At 43.0% G+C, this 18,060-nt stretch overlaps 2 protein-coding genes across 2 annotated transcripts in view; both read right to left on the bottom strand.

Annotated features, from left to right (window-relative positions):
* The window catches only part of LOC128330137 (amphiphysin-like), a 143,023-nt gene that overhangs the window by 16,251 nt on the left and 108,712 nt on the right, over positions 1 to 18,060 (bottom strand). The window contains exons 11-14 of the mRNA XM_053262481.1: positions 14,832 to 14,960; positions 13,652 to 13,762; positions 9,066 to 9,089; positions 2,518 to 2,544 (exon numbers count right to left, since the gene is read on the bottom strand). Coding sequence (XP_053118456.1) covers positions 2,518 to 2,544; positions 9,066 to 9,089; positions 13,652 to 13,762; positions 14,832 to 14,960 — 291 coding nt within the window. The remainder of the gene's footprint in view (positions 1 to 2,517; positions 2,545 to 9,065; positions 9,090 to 13,651; positions 13,763 to 14,831; positions 14,961 to 18,060) is intronic.
* On the bottom strand, positions 9 to 2,501 carry LOC128330138 (uncharacterized). Its single transcript, XM_053262482.1, has one exon. The coding sequence runs from the start codon at positions 2,252 to 2,254 to the stop codon at positions 488 to 490; it is 1,767 nt and encodes a 588-aa protein (XP_053118457.1). The 5' UTR covers positions 2,255 to 2,501; the 3' UTR covers positions 9 to 487.

Genomic DNA, 18,060 nt, shown 5'->3' with positions numbered 1-18,060 from the left:
TCAGGACAAAATCACTGTTAGTATTATATTAGCTATCATCAAAGTGTAAATAATGTTTTACAAACTCTTGCTTGCACATTACAAAGACACACAGGTGTTTTTTTAAATTAAAAAAGTCAAAAGATAAAAAACGTGAAGGGAAAGAATGAAAATTCTGACAAGCAGTCTGAGGCTATTGAGCAAAACAATTAAATGGCTAAAAAGAGAAAAGAATAATGACACAGGTTAAGAGTCTGAAAAGACTGGAGGTGCATATTTCATATCAGAAAACACAAAATTTAAAAAAAAAAGATACAGTTATATCAGATGGTATGTTCAACAGCCAACCTCTTTTGGGTCAGCCTAATATACTTATATGGCTGAACTGTATCAAATTTGGAATGTTGGTATGGTCACTAAGTTATGGGGGCAGGGACAACATATAAAAGGAGTGTTCATAAAACACAAGGTTATATATATGTATATATGACCTAAGGAACTCTCATTTCTAGACTATGCTACACACTGGGGTAGGTACCTCTTCTTTATCAGCCTCTATTTCTTGGTACAACAATCCATATCTCCGGTTAGCAATTTCATCTTCAGATAAATCTGAGCTGTTGGTCTCATTTTCTTTGGGGCTAGATGAGCTTTCGGTGCTAGCATTTCTGGAATTTCCCATTTGGAACAGAGCCAATGGCCTACCTATCTCTTTGCTTGGTCCACAGCTGCTAACGTTTGCCTGTTCCCCGGCCGATCCTTGCTTTAAAGATGCCTCCTGATTCTGATTGCTTGGTGTCACACCCATAGATCCCCAGCAGTTATCTAAACCTCCCAAATCTTCCACAGACCATTTATCATTAAAACCTGGCCAGGGGCTCTCCATGTTTCCATCTATGGAGTCTTGTTTTTGGGGGAAGGGCCAGTTATCATATCCATTGGTCTGGCTAGAAAACCCCCAGGAATCAGTATTTACTGTTGGATCCCAATTGGCCTGCCAAGGATCCATTTCCAGTGCTTCAGGGACACTAACATCACTACCAAGTTCTTCGGCCACACAAAATGCTTCCCTCTCTACAAATTTGTCTTCCTCATTACCTAGCCCAGTATTACTGAGATTTGTGTTTGCAGACCCAGGCTGCAGAACCATATCCTTTTCAAAGGGGATAAAGGCAGCGTCACATTCACCAGCAATATTATCGTTTTGAGTGATGCTGTGGCTATGGTCTTCAGTCTCTTTGGCAGGCTCTTCCGCACCATGCAACTCATCACCACAAACAGGCCTTCCAACCTCTGCAGTTGATTTGCCTCTGACATCTAGGTCAGCCAATCCTGTAACATCTGTCATTTCTCTTTCCTGTGTGCATTCTATGGTTGTATTCCCAGCAAAGGGCAAGTTATCCACACACTCTTTTCTGTAGTCCTGATTCCAAGAACCTAAACTATTCTTAGGTTCAAACCCACTGTATTCTACAGCTGTACAGTCATCCACCTCATACCCCAGCCCTGTATTCAATATGTCCTCCGTATCTGTTTCACCTGTCTCCTGAGTCATAGAAACCCCATTAAATTCTAGGCCACATTCCTGGAGGTAACTGCCAACAGTTGTCTCTGGTTGCCTATTATTATATTCTGAATCCCTTATCATTTCTACCTCAGTGCTGTTCATGGTTTCATGACCTGCTTTTGCTAAGGCCTCAGGTTGTTCAACGTCACTGTTGACTTTATTGTCACAATCTCTCTCTTCAAACTCCTCTGTGTGGTCTAGCTCCTTGAGGTTAACAGCTCTGGTTTCTACCTTTTCATATGGCTCCACACTTGCCCACAAAGGCTCTTCTGTTTCCTGCTTCTCTCCTTCTGTGCTTTCCGCACTAAATGGGGCTCCATCCAGGAAGCTATCAGTTCCCATTGCAGGGCTCTCTGCCAAAGTTTCATTTACTAAAGGCTGATTAGTTTCCACCAGATCTGTGCCACTGTCCTCAATGTGGCTAGAGTCCAAGTACGCTTCCGGGAAAGTGGTTTGATTTTCATCTATAGGGGCCGTCCAAGATGCACTGTCCTCTTGTTCGCCTACCGCAGGCCAAGTAGTAGTAGCCAGCGCAACAGATGAGTCTGTTGAGGTTTGCTCTGCCTCAGGAAAAGGCAAAGGACCACCTGCAGCAATTTCCTGGCTCTCACTGGCTGCACTACCATCTAGGCCCCAGTTCTGTGAACCTAGATCAGTTTGGGATTTGTTAGCATCTTCTGCTGACCCACTGTTTGGGTTTTCCTCCATGACCAGGTTACACAGGGAAAGACTTTTTGAAGAATCAGGCTTTAGGCAGACAGAAAAGTAAAGAAAAAAACAAGATGAAAAAGATAAAGGTGGTCTTGATGAGAAAACACAAAATTCAGTATTTTACTATGGTAACTTTAGTTTAAAGAATGACTAAGTTAAGGAATTAATGCAACTTGCAATTTTTGAGGGGATAACATACGTTTGGAAACAGCAGCTAGCAATCTAAAGAGCTTTGGGAGGTGAAATAGAGATCTACTTACTGGCTGCACCAGTTCGCTGCTGCTTGTCTGTGTGGAAGAAAACCATATCAATAAAACAAAGATAAAGATTCGGAGGTATTATATCCTACCGTTAAAAAATGAACAATGGCTCCTTGGACAAAAGATTATTACATTAGTGGTTGATGAAGATGAACCATCTCATTACATTATGTTGAATCTACTCTACAGCTAAGGGTGTCTTCACACACCAATCAAATCAGCAGATTAGGACATAGAGCTATCACTGGTGTGCTGTGACAACAGCTATTTCTCCCATGCAATCTTGCTAGTCCATATGGCATAGCCATGATCAGAATGGGGATTGAGCCTCAAATCTCTGATTGTCAGGTGATCACCACTTGGATTTAGAACATCTGATGCAAAAAGCAAGAAAGCATGACATAAAAGATTGTGTGTTGGGCTTGGGTTCCAGTCCCCACTCAGTCCTGAAGCTTACTGGGTGACCCTATGACAATCTTTAGCCCTCAGCATCAGAGGGATATGATGAGTGTAAGACAGAATACCTCCAAATGCACTGCTATAAGATAAACGGAAGAGGAAAAGGTACACATGCAATAATTACTAGTCTAGATTATGAATTGTAGTCAAAATTAAGGTTGACTACCAATGTCTTGCTTTTAATCCATCCCTCCATCCAACAGTTGGAACACTGAAGTACTCAGTGAAAAAGGAAGCTTCTCTCAGCTAAATAACCCAGCTGTTATTAGTTTGGAATTATGATCTATGACTTGAGAGTAAAACTTTTTAAAATAGAAGTTAACAGTTTGAGAGAGACTTTCTATGGTACATACATCTCTTTCATTCTTTCCACTGTTGCCTTTGCTCAAAGAGATTTTGCAGAGTCTCAATAATATACAAAACTTGTAAAACTGGTACTCCAGAAGTGAATGTGGGATGAAATGTCTTTCAAGCTGCCTTCGACTCTAGATATATTAGCTGACATTGGGGTATCCACAAACTGGGCCAGTCTGTCTGGTCTGACTGTGAAGCGAACCAGCCTTCAAGAAGGTCGGCCAGTCTGTGATCGGACCGAACCAAGCCCAGTTCGTGGTGGACCAGTTTGGCAGACTTGTAAAGAGGAATCCAGTGAGGATTCCCTTTATAAGCAAAGGGGAAGCCTTCACAAAAGGCTTCTAAAGAGTGGCTGGGTGGAGGCGAGATGGACCTAAAAGTAGAAAATGTCGTCTCCTTACTTCCCCTGGCCCACTTTGGAACGGTGGTGCTCCCTCCCTTCAGCAACCCACATGTGGTGACACAGCTCTGGCAGTGACCATTTGCATTTGGTCAGCACATTGGTGCAAATGGCCTCTGTGCATGCGCAGAGGCCAGGTCATTGCCAGAGTTGTGTCACGATGCACGGGCTGCTGAAGGGAAGGAGCGCCACCACTCCGTGGTGGGCCAGGGGTGGTAAGGAGAGGCCAGGAGTGGTAAGGAGAGTAAGTACAACCTACTTTTAGGTCTGTCTTCCCCCACCCTTTAGTGAAGGCTTCCCCTTCGCTTGTAAAGGGGAATCCTCACCAGATTACCCTTTACCAGCCTGCCGAACCACTGAACCAGGTCGACCCAGTTTGACCAAAAGGACCAGACTGCCCAGTCAGTTTGACCAAACTAGATTGCATAACCACAGTCCAGTTTGAATTCGATCCGAATTCAAATCGAACCATGGAAACCAGTTCCGTGCACACCCCTAACTGACATGATGTGCATCTTGCCAATGTTGCAAACTGTGTCAGGGCTGCTACAGTTTCAAAAGGCAGTCCTGACACTGCTGACAATAAGCAGTTATGCAAACAGCACAATTAAAGTTGCCTCCACTGCAGTAAATAGGAGTAATTGCAGTAGTACTAGTTGCACAACTGCTCGTTCTCAACAGCATCGTGGCTGCCTTACTCATCCACAACAGCCCTGATGTGGTTCACAGTGTCAATAAGATGCTGTGTGTCATGTTGGCCAATGTTTCTGTGTTAATCATGTTTCTTGAATCAAGATATGTCCATATTTATGTCACTGATACATACAATAACCACCTTTGTACAATGGTCAATAATGATAATTTAACATTTCCAATCTGCAATCAATTAGTTAATGGACTTGCTGCATTTATTCAGCCTTTCAACCCTTTCAATATAAATGACCCTTGACAAATTTTGCCCAGATTCAAAGTCTAAACTTAGTGCTGCAATTTCATTTTCATTTCAATAGTCTTGAATTTATCATTTTCAATTATGTAAAGCAAGAACAAAGAATCTTCCTTAGTAATAAATAATATAGACATGACATGTTGGTTATTCTTGTAGAATGTTCAATATATAATGGAAAAAATAATAATCCTAAAAACCTTTTTATCTGGAAGTGAGTACAGGACTACTAGTTTTAGTACATCAGTCTCTATATAAGAATACATAGAGCTGCAGACTAAGCCTATGCATGTCTAGTCACTCTAAGGCTACAATCTTATGCACATTTATTTGGAAATAAGCCCCATTGAACTTAGTGGGCATTACTGCTGTGTGAATTTGCATAGCCTGGGCAGCATGCATTATCAAAGCTTCACATCTGTCATGTATTAAGTCCACATTATTGTGAAAAATATTCATAACTGAATCAGGGTGCACCTAGGTAATTTTGGTGCCTGGATCTTAAGGGCTTCAGAGGGCCCCCTGCCATGAGCCCCCCAGCCATGAGGCCCCACCCTGAAATTTTTTTAAAGCAAGCCTTCATCCTGGAGGGCCTCCTGGGGGTCCTGCTGCCACCCCCCATCACTGACCTGCCGCTCCTTGTCATTTTTGCTGCCACCATGTGCGTGGCCAGGAGCATATGTAGGGTGAGGCAGGCAGGACACGTGCCCCGGGAGCCACTTGAAGGGGGCGCAATTTTTTTAAATTAATTTTTTTTAAGGCCACCGAAAACAAAATGGTCACTGCGCATGCTCAAATGGCCTCTGTGAGGCCCTAGGCCATGCCAGGCCTCACAGAGGCCATCTGAGCATGCACGGTGACCATTTTGTTTTCAGTGGCCATTTTTTTTAAAAAAAATTATTTTAAAAAATGGCCACCGCATATGCTCAAATGGTCCCTGCGAGACCCTAGAGGCTAGCGGGGGGAGGGGAACCTTTGCAGCCCCCCCCCATGGCTTTTATGAAGCCCCCCGAAGGGGCTAAAGGTAATTTTTTAAAAAAATTTTTTAATATAAGTCACTGCACACATATTCAGTTTGGCACTATGTACAGAGAATCAGGGCTTGTGAATACTGAGCTGAAGCTTATGAGCTAGGATTGTATTCATTTGCTCTTACTTTGCTTCTTGTGATAAGTGAGTTAAATGTGATGTCTTAATAACATGGCTATTAATGGTGGGTTTGTCTTTGAATCAGTGTGAAATCCTTAGTATTAAGGCCCACTGGGAGCTTCTTGCTCTCTTTCTCTCATTTTAACTGTCTTTCTGAAATACTAGAATATATTACAAGCAGTGACACAATTTACACTGCATATCCTTTAATTATTTTCAGAGTATCTGGGAAAAGTCAAATTCTCCATTTATTTTTAAAACTTATGTAATAGTGATGCTACAATGCATAGTAGAGAATTAGACAAGCACTTCTGTTTAGTTTTCCAAGTACACCTCCACATAGTATTTGGGTATTTCATGAGCCCCAGCATACTGAAATTTGTAGTTTTCCAGCATTTTTTGGTCTGGCTAAGTCCACTGCTAAAATAGTTTTTGAAATATTAAAAGATTAATGAGCCTGACTTGTATTTTTCAGCTGATATTATGGTAAAGTTATCTGAAAGATGGGTGTCAGATGTTTGGACAGGGGGCGCAATTTCAGTGCTTGCCCTAGGTGCTATTTTCCCTAGATACGCCTCTGTGTGTGGCTGGGGGTTGAGCCAAGCAACCTGGCCTCCCCTGTAGTGGTGGCAGTCGCGGCGGGCACAGCGGTTGGTGGGCCCATCCGTCTGGGCCTTGAGCATGCCTGCTCAGTGGGAGTATTGAACATCACAGGATACTCCCACTGTGCAGGCACGCTCAAGGCCCAGACAGATGGGCCCACCAGCCACTGCGCCCACCGCCGCTGCCACCACAGAGGAGACTGAGGCCTGTTTGGCTCACATACACACACACCCAGCACATGGCAGTGGTGAAAATGACAAGGAGTGGTGTGGTGGGGCAGCAGCAAGTGCGGGCAGCAGCAGGGTGGCAGGATGCTCCCACAGGACATTTGGAGCCCCGCCTTCCCCCCTCAGGATTCAGGACGCCATGTACTGGGGTCCCAAGGTCCGGGGGTAAGAGCGCCTCTGAACTGAAGATATAGTCAGTGGAGAATATAATAATATATGCACACCTGCAAAGTTGTTTTTGGATCCATAGAGTGTGGATCTTGTTGGTGGGGGAAAGGGATGGGAAAATCATGAATATAAGCTGACTTCCTCCTGGAGTTTGTTTCATTCAGCAGCAGCAGGAGGAGGTGAGAAAAAGGACAAAGTAATTTGCCTAGACTTTGGCTGTTTCTCCAGACTATATTCTTACTGTTTTCTTCATATAAATGATTCTATGATTTAATCCCCCTTTCTCTTAAATTTTGCAGGAAGCAAAAATATCTAAAAGCCATGGTCCTTTGTACCAGAAATGCAGGCAAGTGTGGATTTAAATGGCCGGAGATTATGCTGAGAAAGACTGCAGCACTGCAACAAGCAGAACAAAATTACAATAAGTGACTGACATCCCCACTAATTATGCAAAGGGAAGAGGTGTCCCCATTGCAGAGAGCTTCCGGAGTGCTAGAGCAGTGACTGTGTGTGTGGAGGGGAGGATTTTTCACTCCTCCCTCCTTTCCCCACAAGTGCTCTGTGCCACTCAAAAATATGTCCCTGAGAGCTGCACAATAGGGACATATTTGTGGGTGGTGCAGGGCACTTCCAAGGGAAGGTGGAGATTGCACAAACACTACCGTTGGTGCTCTGAAAGCTCTCTACAACAAGGATTCTTCTTCCTTGTGCAACCACATGGTTAGTGAGGATACTGGCTAGTAAAACCAGATAGAAGCAGCAGGATTTGTATAACACTTTTTGAGTGTGCAAAGCACTTCACATGTATTACTCTGATGCAATCTTTACAAAACTCTGTAAGGTAAATAAGTACAATTATCCCCATATGCAGCTGGAGAGTCAAGGTTATGTTAGAAGGTCCAGAATTGGGCCCCTGTACAGCCCGCCTCATGTCCTTAAAGAGGTGCACAGTCTGGACCTGCCTGCCCACTGGAGAGTCCAGGAGTCAAACAGTGTTCATTGCTGTAGCAGAGAGCAGCCTTGGGAGCGAACCAAGGGAGAACACAGTTGCAGCTCCAACTCATAGAAACCCAAGCCAGCATCCTGACACCATAAAAAGAGCTTCCTGTAGGGATGCTGTTCACAGACACAGACACAGACACACACACACGTGCTCCCGCCCCGGACATAACTCTCCTTCTCATCATTCACATCTTCACAATCCTGACCTCTTCTGTGATGGCAGATCATGTTTACCCATGTCAGGATAGCACACTCTAGAGTGTGCCTTCCTGCAAGAGTAGAATGGCAAAGCTCAAGCAAGATGGCTCCTAGCCATTGCTTCCAGCTAGGGGAATCCAGCGGGCATTCCTTTCAGTTTAAGTGACCCAGTTCATACACCTCCTGTTCCTCTCCTCTCCCCCACTTAACAGAACCCCAGCAGCTCTGAAACAGTTCACCATTTCTCCGGAAGTGCTCACCGATGGCGCGGGGAACCATTCCATTCTCACATCTCACTTCCTGGTTCCTAGTAACCTGGTTTCCAATTATCTAGAATAGTAAGCTGTTCTGGATAACTGATTGTTTTTTGTAGGGACTGGGTGGAACACAGAGATGGTTTGCTTCTCCCAGCAAATAGTCCTTCATTGTTAGTCATACTTTAAACACAACAGACAAATTTGTTGTAATATATTTCATTTCATCATATGTAAAAATAATTTCAGACCTCCCAGGCTCTTGTGAAAATGTAGGTGCAGCAAACCTCTTCCATGAAGCCTCCAGAGTAACCCTCCAGTCCTCATCCCTAACCAAAACAAATGAAGTAGCAATAGCAATAGCACTTACATTTATATATCGCTCTATAGCCGGAGCTCTCTAAGCGGTTTACAATGATTTAGCATATTGCCCCCAACATTCTGGGTACTCATTTTACCGACCTCGGAAGGATGGAAGGCTGAGTCAACCTTGAGCCCCTGGTCAGGATCGAACTTGTAACCTTCTGGTTACAGGGCGGCAGTTTTACCACTGCGCCACCAGGGGCTCTCTTCCAAGTACATGGAACTGCACTTAGTATATCCATCATGTTACCCTGTTCCTCCTTTCCTCCTTTGTCTCCACCTCTGCCTACATTTAAATTACAAGCTCCTTGGGGCAGAGACTGATTCTGACTTGTTTATGTCATTCTGTGAAACACTTTGTATGGTGATGGTGGTACATAAACAGGCAACAACAAGACGACATACAAAGATACAAGCTACTTTACCGTCCATAAATCCCAGGGTAGCGTCTGAGAAGAGGGGAAAGAAGGACAGTGTTGAAAACCTCATTTGTACACCCTTCTATGTGCTGCAAAGCATAATTAGATAGCACCATGGTTAATTCATGTGCTCAACAGATCTTGGCTTAGTATTATTTATTCTTTAATGGGATGGGCCAATGTATTTGTGAGGTTTTTCACAAATCTTGCTTGCTTTATCTACTGAGATTCAAGCATTAGGGACAAGGAAATCTGATTCCATTCCTAAGTCACAGTCGTCTGGGAAGTCCACCTACACAAGCCACGTGGAAATGAACAGGAGCTGCTCACAGCACTGCTGTAGACCTCAGGGCTATTTCACACATTAAAATTCAGGTGTCAGCCAAGATGTGTTAAACGCACACCTAAAATGCAAAGGGGTGAACGTGACAAGCACACATTTGCAAGAACTTGTATTATGTGGATACTCTTGACAGGGTGTCATGATCAGCTTGCAGCTCTAGTTCCGTGATAAAGCAGTGTTTGCCTGCAGATAAGGCAGCCCTGGGTTCAAAATAATTATTTCTGAATCAGTCAGACCTGACTACAGTTATCTATGTCCTTGTCACCTCTTGTTCTTATGGCTGCAACATACTCTACTTGGGCCTGCTCTTGAAGACCTTTTGGAAACTGCAGCTGGTACAGAGTGTGGTGACAAGAGTCTTCATAAATTCATGATGTTTTGATCACATGCTACTGTACCAATTACACTGGATACCAGTGTGTTTCCGGACTGGTTGTGACTATTAAATCCAATTATCACTTAGGGCCAAATTACCTGAAGGACCATCTTCTCCTATTTGACCCACCTACCCTACAAGACCTTCTAGAGGGGCTTTCTTGCATGCCCTAGCACCTTCTGATGTTCATTGGGTGGGAATGCATGAGTGAGCCTTCTCAGCGAGACCACCCTCTCTCTGAAATGCCCTACCACCTGTTTTGGGGGTGGCACCTTCCCTGGGATGTTTTAAAAGGGATTTGAAGATGCTTCTATTTCAGAGGGCTTTCCCCAATAACCTCCAAGTCGTCACTGATGCTGGGGTTTTCTAAAGCAGTTTTTCGCCTTGGTTTTTTGTGTTGCTTTTATATTTTATGGGGTAATTTTGTTTTTATATTTCATAGGTTTTTTAAAAATTACTGTTACTTTTTTGTTTTATTATATTTTTGTTAGCCACTCTGAGACTGTGGAGAAAGGTAGGGCACAAGGATGAGAGCTGGTCTTGTGGCAGAAAGCATGACTTGCTAAGCAGGGTCCACCCTGGTTGCATATGAATGGGAGACTAGATGTGTGAGCACTGTAAGATATTCCCCTTAGGGGATGCTCTGGGAAGACCATCTAGGTTCCAAGTTCCCTCCCTAACATCTCCAAGATAGGGCTGAGAGAGATTCCTGCCTGCAACCTTGGAGAAGCCACTGCCAGTCTGGGTAGACAATACTGAGATAGATAGACCAGTGGTCTGGCTCAGTATATGGCAGCTTCCTATGTTCCTACAAATGCATTAATGATGAAAACACTCCATTTAGTAAAGGTGTGAACCTAAGAATCCCCTTGCTGGAAGAGATCCAGGATCCATCTAAGGCAGGGTTTCTCAACATGTGGGTCCCCAGATGTTATTGGACTTCAACTCCCATAATCCCCAGCCTCAGTGGCCTTTGGTTGGGAATTATGGGAGTTGAAATTCAATTACATCTGGGGACCCACATGTTGAGAATCTCTGATCTAAGGACACATTTTACTACCAGGAGTAGCCAGCTAGATACCTCTGGAAGCTTCCAAACCAGTCACGAAGGTTGGCTGTTCCTAGCATTTTCAAGGATGGACTGCCTCTGAGCATGAAAGTTCCATTAACCTATCATGGGTATCTTCTATGAACTTGTCTAAGCCTTCCATTAAACCAGGGCTGCTCAACTTTTGCCCTCTAGCTGTTTTTGAACTACAACTCCCATAATTCCCAGCCACAGTGGCCAATAGCCAGGGATTATGGAGTTGTAGGCCAACATCTGCAGAAGGGCCAAAATTGAGCAGCCCTGCTTTAAACCATCTTTATAGACAGAGATAAATAAGACAATGAGGCAATTTTCACAACTGCAGGAAAGCGGGCTAAGAGAGCCTAGTCTGGTTTCCTGCAGTTGTGTGCTGCAACAGGAGCCACGTGACTCCTGGCAGCAAACCGTGGTAAGTACCCCTCCCCGTAAACGAGGTTAGCGGAGTGAGCGCTCTGCTAACCCTATTTGTCCATGAGACGCCGTGGTGCGGCTCCACGCTGCGGCGACTCATGACAGGGAGGCTAACACAACTCCCAACTCCTAACACAATGTGCAGGGCATCCTGGGACTTCCGGGGGCCAGGTGGCCCCCGAAACCCAATACCCGCCACCCCTATTGGCTCCGTGATGGAGCTGGTAGTCATGTGGGTGGACTGATGTGGCCGATCAGTCCACCCAGGGCACACGCTAAGCTCGTGTGCAGGGAGAGCAGGCTAAGCCCAATCTCCCCGCACACCACTTTGAGGCGCTTCACTTTGATTGTGTGAAGCACCTCAATGACTCTTTGTCACACCAATGGTTATACTGTTCTAATCATAGGAAAAATTATTAGAGCTGGAAAATCAGAGTTAAATGTATCCAGAAGTCTGGAAAGTATAGTTTTGTCAGGGACTGGGGCGGGGTGCAGGGGGAGATACCAAGGAGGATATGACAAGAAAGTAAGGATTCTGTCTCAGGATGTGAAGCTTTAATATTGTGAAGCTGGTTTAATACATAAAGGTTATCACAGAAAATCAACATGTTTACATTTTTCTTACATGTCAGTAAGAATAATACAGAATTATGCACAAGATAAACAGTGAATCTCATTCCTATTTTGTTTCACCATCCTTTTCTACTGAATACAGAATTTGCATAACAGCAATGCAAAAATGATGTTGTAAATGAAACACAACCAGCAAAACCTATAAATGGCTTTCAAAATCATTCTAAAGCCCTGTTGGTATATTACCCAAAGCAATGTGGTTGCTGTTTTCCTGTGGTTGCTTTAATACCACTCCTGGAGCTTTCCCAGGCAGCAGGCTTTACTGCGGGTTTGAAGTTGCCCCCCAAAATCAATGCAAAAAGTGGATTTTTTAACACCGGATATAAAATCAGGCTACACCCTAACTGTGATGAAAAACTCGAATTGTGTGTGAAGTGCTCCCTGATAGTTTGCAGAGACTTCGGGGTAAATTTGGCCAATATGTGAACGCACACCTCCATTCTAGAAGAGATGTGAACTAAAAGCCAGGTATGAAAAACTTCCTGGTAACATTAACAACTGTTGTCCTTATAATTTGGGCAGGAGACTAGTAACTTGTAAGCAGCTGCTGTGTGGCTCCCAGTCATTTGAATTCAACCTGCATTTAACTTAACTGGTAGTGTGTGGGTTCTATACAAATTTTTTAAACTTGCTGACTCTAAACATCATATATGCATTTGGGGGCAGGGGGGAGACTGTCAATGAAAGTAGTTTCGAGGGACTATAATGAAGATGGACTCAACAGCCATTCTGCAATATTTCAGAAAAGGGTCACATGCTGGCATCAAAGCCATCTGTTCTCTAACTGCATGGCAATCACTTCACTATTAAGTCATACTTCTACTGTTGCTGCTAAGCCATAAGAGAAGCCAAATTCCACAACCTGTATAATTTATGCACTGAGCATATTTGCATCTCTCTATTTTGCATAATGTATTCCTCATCTTACAGCCATTTTGTATGGGTTTTTCCCCTAGTTTCTATTATCCTGGTTAGTTATGGGCAAAGAATCATGTAAAACACTGAACTCCCACCACTAACCACTGTACATCTATTCAGCCATCCATCGTATCTCCTGAAACTTCAGCCGGCATTGCCCACACACTTTCAAGCATACCTTTGTAAATATAAGGGCTAGAAAATTGCTTTTAAAAAACCCCAAACAGATAAACCTGAGTTTCTCAGGAACCTGAATTCTACATGTGTTCTGTGCTTCCACAGAATCACGACATAACAGTGTACATGGCATCGTAACTGCACATGTGGGGAGACCTGATACAAGGTCTATAAAATCATGCATGGTTTGGAGAATTTGGAGAGAGAGAAATTCTTTTCCCTCTCACACAACACTAGAACCAGGGGTCACTCCATGAAAGTGATTGCTAGGAGGTCTAGGACCAACAAACGGAAGTACTTTTTCACACAACGCGTGATCCACTTGTGGAACTCTCTGCCACAGGATGTAGTGACAGCCAACACTTTAAGAGGGGTTTGAATAACTTCATGGAGGAGAGGTCCATCAATGGCTACTAGTCAGAGGGCTGTGGGCCACCTCCAGTCTCAAAAGGCAGGATGGCTCTGAGAACCAGTTGCAGGGGAGTAATGGCAGGAGAGAGGGCATGCCCTCAACTCCTGCCTGTGGCTTCCAGCAGCATCTCGTGGGCCACTGTGAGAAACAGGATGCTTGACTAGATGGGCCTTGGGCCTGATCCTGCAGGGCTGTTCTTATGTTCTTATGAGAATACTTCTAGCAGAGACAATACCTGAGACATTGGTGAATGTCCTACAGCCACAGGAGCAGCAGCATCCGGTCTGAACGGATCAAAGTCCAGATCTAGCAAAGACTCTTCTTTTTTAGCTTCAGGAACCTCATTCTGTTAGGGAAAGAAACCATTAAATTCACAACTTTTCAAAAGTCAAAAATTTAGGGAGAGGTTTTTTGCACCAGGCAAAAAATTGTTTTCTAATTAATACTTAGCAGCCATTTTCCTACTTGCACAACATCCAACACAAATAGCAATAATTAAAATGATGCAACATAGATTTGAGAACCAAGTTAAGTCAGCCTGTTAGGCTGTACCACATATTTATTCCAAATATCAACTTGGCTAAAAAGTACTTTTAATCTCTACATGTTGTTGTTCCTGTTTGACAGACTCTGTGGAATCAATCATGAAGTCACTTAATTCAGATCTACATATGCAGCAAAATGAGGTGGAAATGCGGCGGTAGAGTTTTAAGGTGGCAGAATGGATTACACCCACTTCAGACCAGGCAAGGGATCACATTTTTTAATATTCCCCCAAATGAAAGACTCCTGGAATATAACCCAACAGGAAATGGGTTAGGCTAGATCCAATCTCCCTAATGTGCACATTTTACTTAGGTGCTCCTAGCTGCAGTGTTAAATGATAACAGTTCACTCTATCGCTTCAGGATTCTTATAGCTGCATTTGTAGATCAGGCCTCATTCTTAAGAAATTCTAATTTTAAAAATATTCATCAAGGATTTCATCATATGGCTGTTTTACCATTAATGAGTAATTAGTAACTATGCTACAGGAGTCAGAGGTACAACTAATAAAGTGTTGGGTCTTGGACTTGGAAGCAGTGTTCCCTCTAACATGGATTCCCAGATGTTGTTGACTACAACTCCCAGAATCCCCAGCTGCAATAGCTTTTGCTTGGGGATTCTAGGAGTTGTAGTCAACAACAACTGGGGATCCCTGTTAGAGGGAACACTGTTTGGGAGTCCTGGGTTCAAATTCTTATTCACCCATAAAACTCACAAGTTGATTGGGCAACTCTCTATCTCACAGCCCTAACCTACTTCACAAGAGTGTTGTAAAGATAAACTGGGATTATCCCATTACATGATCGCAATGTATGAAATTAAATGTACAGCTTTTGCTGGAGACTGAAAGAACTTAATCCTTGACTCACCTGTGAAGGGGTCGTCACATTTATTTCTGGAACAAAGTTGTCATCAAACAAGCTGATGATATTCTCCTGTTGCAGGTCTTTTGTTGGCGTAAGTTTAGGCAATGGTGGGACAGGAGGGCCTTTCCTCAGCTAAATGAAGAATAAACAAACTTCTTGGGGATAAAAACGCAACAGAAAGATGTACCTAAACTGACTTGGAATAGATGTAAAATGAGCATTCATGTCTTGGTATTTCAAACTTGGTGCAGCATCATTTGGACTTTTAAAATTGTGATTGTGAGCCCTTTGGGAACAGGGATCCATCTTGTTTATTTATTATTTCTTTATGTAAACCACCCTGAGCCATTTTTGGAACGGTGGTATAGAAATCAAATTATTATTATTATTATTATTATTATTATTAAAATAATGCCAGATTATCAACCACTCTTCAGGTATGACTGTTCCTATGTTCTAAAAGCAGTAGACCCAGCCAGGCAGTCACCTTCTAGACTTATTTTTTCTTCCAGCACCAACTTCTGCATGACTTTGATAGCCTGCAACATTTCAAACAAGCAGGTGGTCTAATAAAAAAGCATCATTTCCCTTATTTTATGTCCCTCAGTCTAAGAAAAAGGTAGATCACCTTGCAGTAAAAAAAAAACCCAGAACAATTACTGACAAGAAAATACACATTCTAGAACTGCACACAAATAGCCTCTGTCATTGTCAGTTATATCCTGCCCCAGTAGTGTAACATACTCTGCAGTTTGTGATGTAACAAACTGAAAATATTAAGTGGACTGGATGAGGGATAACAAACTGAGACCAAATCCAGATATGATGGAGGTGCTTATTGTGAGGAGTCAGAACTCGGGAGACGATTTTGATCTGCCGGTTCGTTCCCCAGAAGGAACAGATATGCAGTTTGGGGGAGTTTCTGGATCCAAACCTCTCCCTGGTGTCACAGGCTGAGGCGGTGGCTAGAGGTGCTTTCTATCAGCTTTGACTGATATGCCAGCTGTGTCCGTTTCTTGAGATAAACAGCTTCAGTACATATGCTGGTAACCTCCAGACTTGACTACTGCAATGCACTCTATGTGGGGCTGCCTTTGTACATAGTCCAGAAACTGTAGTTGGTACAGAGTGCAGCAGCCAGGTTGGTCTTTGGATCATTTCGGAGAGACCATATTACTTGTAAACTAAAAGAGTTACATTGGCTACCAATAAGTTTCTGGGCAAAATACAAGGTGCTGGTTACAACCTGTAAAGCCCTAAAAAGCTTGGGCCCTGGGTATTTAAGAGAACATCTTTTTTACCATGCGCCCCACTACCCATTGAGATCATCTGGTGAGGTTTGTCTGCATTGCCACCAGCTCATCTGGTAGCTACTAAGGGACAGGCCTTCTCTGTTGCTACCCCAAGACTCCGAATTGCGCTCCCTGCTGAAATAAGAGCCTCCCTATCTCAGACACTTTAGAAAAGTCTTTAAAGACTTGTTTTTTTTCACCCAAGCTTTTAAACTGGACTGTGGTTTTAAATTGTTTTAAGGTTTTTATTTTAAACTGCTTTATGTTGTTGTAAACCACCCAAAGATGGAAGTTTGGGGCAGTATACAAATTTGAAAAACAGACAGACAGACAGATAGACAGAACACATCCAATTATTGGCTTTTGAGGATGAATAAACTGTAGAGAAGTATCAAATACTTTGGATACTTTAGTGTTTTTTTACCACAATATAAAGTAAACTTGGGACACCCTAGTCTTTTCCTCCCCCCACCCCACATCGTATTCACATTCATAGGAAGCAAATTATGATTAAAAAAAAATACTTTGACATACTATTCAGTTTGGTTATCAAATCTGGGAAAATATACTGATCTCTGAAAAGAACCCACCTGATAAAACGACTTATTTCTTAGCAGAATATCTAAATGAATCACAATTCTACTACATTAGCAACAATGAAGAATGTTTACTGAATGATGACAAACCTTTGAACTGTGGAAGAATGAATAATCAAAGAAAGATAATGGCTGATAGTATCAGCATATTATGTATACTCTAGATCTGTGCAGGGCAGAACATTTGTATAAGTTTCAGCTGATAGTCAGCAACACAGGAGTTGTCCAGCTGCAATAAGCATGCTGTGCTGACACATTCTTTACAGACCAGAGAGCCAGTGACAAAAGAAATCCAATCACATTTACCCGGCAGGAAAGGAAATGATATTCCTTTTATAGCAGGAGCATAAAAATAGCCATGGTAAATCCACTCTTTGGATTTCTGCCAGCTGTAGTTGGCAGCCTTTAATTCAGTCTTCAGAGATTTCACCAGAGTAAAAGTCCTTTTTGTGTGTGTTAAACAGTAAGGTGATTTAGTGGTAAGGTGAATTATGATGTATTAAAAGGTTGCTTTCTTTAAAAAGCTTATATTTAACATAAGATTCCCCTCCAAAGCTGAGCACAGTTGTCAGTTGGCATATTTGGAGGGGGAGGGAGAGAAGAGTGGGCAAATTCTACCCTCTCGTTGCTCTTTACAACTGCCAACATGCTCTTTTTTGGTCAATGACCATAAATAAAGATTGAGCTTGAGCCAACATGCTCATACTATTGTTTCCTTGCTCATCTTTTGCAGGTTAGAAAAGAACCACCAGAGTGGGGCTGGCCTCCTAGTGCTGGTAGATAAGGTTTTTCTGGAGCAGCACTACCTTGAACAAGATGCTGTTATTTATTTATTTAGCATATTTGTATACCACCCACTACCAAAGTCTCTAGGCGGTTTACAACATTAAAACAACATCAAAACTGTTGCTCTAAGCAAAACCTTACCAGAGCATTTTTCACACAGGCCTTTTAGCTTGCATCTCCTCTGGAATGGAGGGTTTGCCTTCACATATTGGCCAGATTTACCCCAAAGTCCCTGCAAGCTACAGTATCAGGAGCACTTCACACACAATTCGAGTTTTTCATTGTGTGTTAGTGTAGCCTGGTTTATAGCCAGGGTTAAAAAAATCCACTTTTGCATCGTTTTTTGGGGGGGCAACTTCGAACTCGCAGTAAAGCCTCTCAGTAAACTCACAGTAAAGCCTGTTGTGTGAAAAACGAACAGGTGCTCCAGGGGCACCAGCACCTTCTTAGAGATTCTTTCTTGGCCAGCAAAGGAAATGGAGCAAAAACACGTTGGCAAACATAGTCAGCATCGACCAGGTGTGAAGCTGGGTAGCAGGAGCAGAGATATATTGCCAG

The sequence above is a fragment of the Hemicordylus capensis genome, chromosome 6 (assembly GCF_027244095.1).
Source record: "Hemicordylus capensis ecotype Gifberg chromosome 6, rHemCap1.1.pri, whole genome shotgun sequence".
Taxonomy (NCBI): Eukaryota; Metazoa; Chordata; class Lepidosauria; order Squamata; family Cordylidae; genus Hemicordylus; species Hemicordylus capensis.
Note: the sequence above shows the minus strand (reverse complement) of the source record. Positions and strands in the feature narration are given on the sequence as shown.

What these genes read in the sequence shown, in the direction of transcription:
- LOC128330138 (XM_053262482.1), bottom strand. Translation starts at nt 2,254, where the DNA reads ATGGAGGAAAACCCAAACAGTGGGTCAGCAGAAGATGCTAACAAATCC.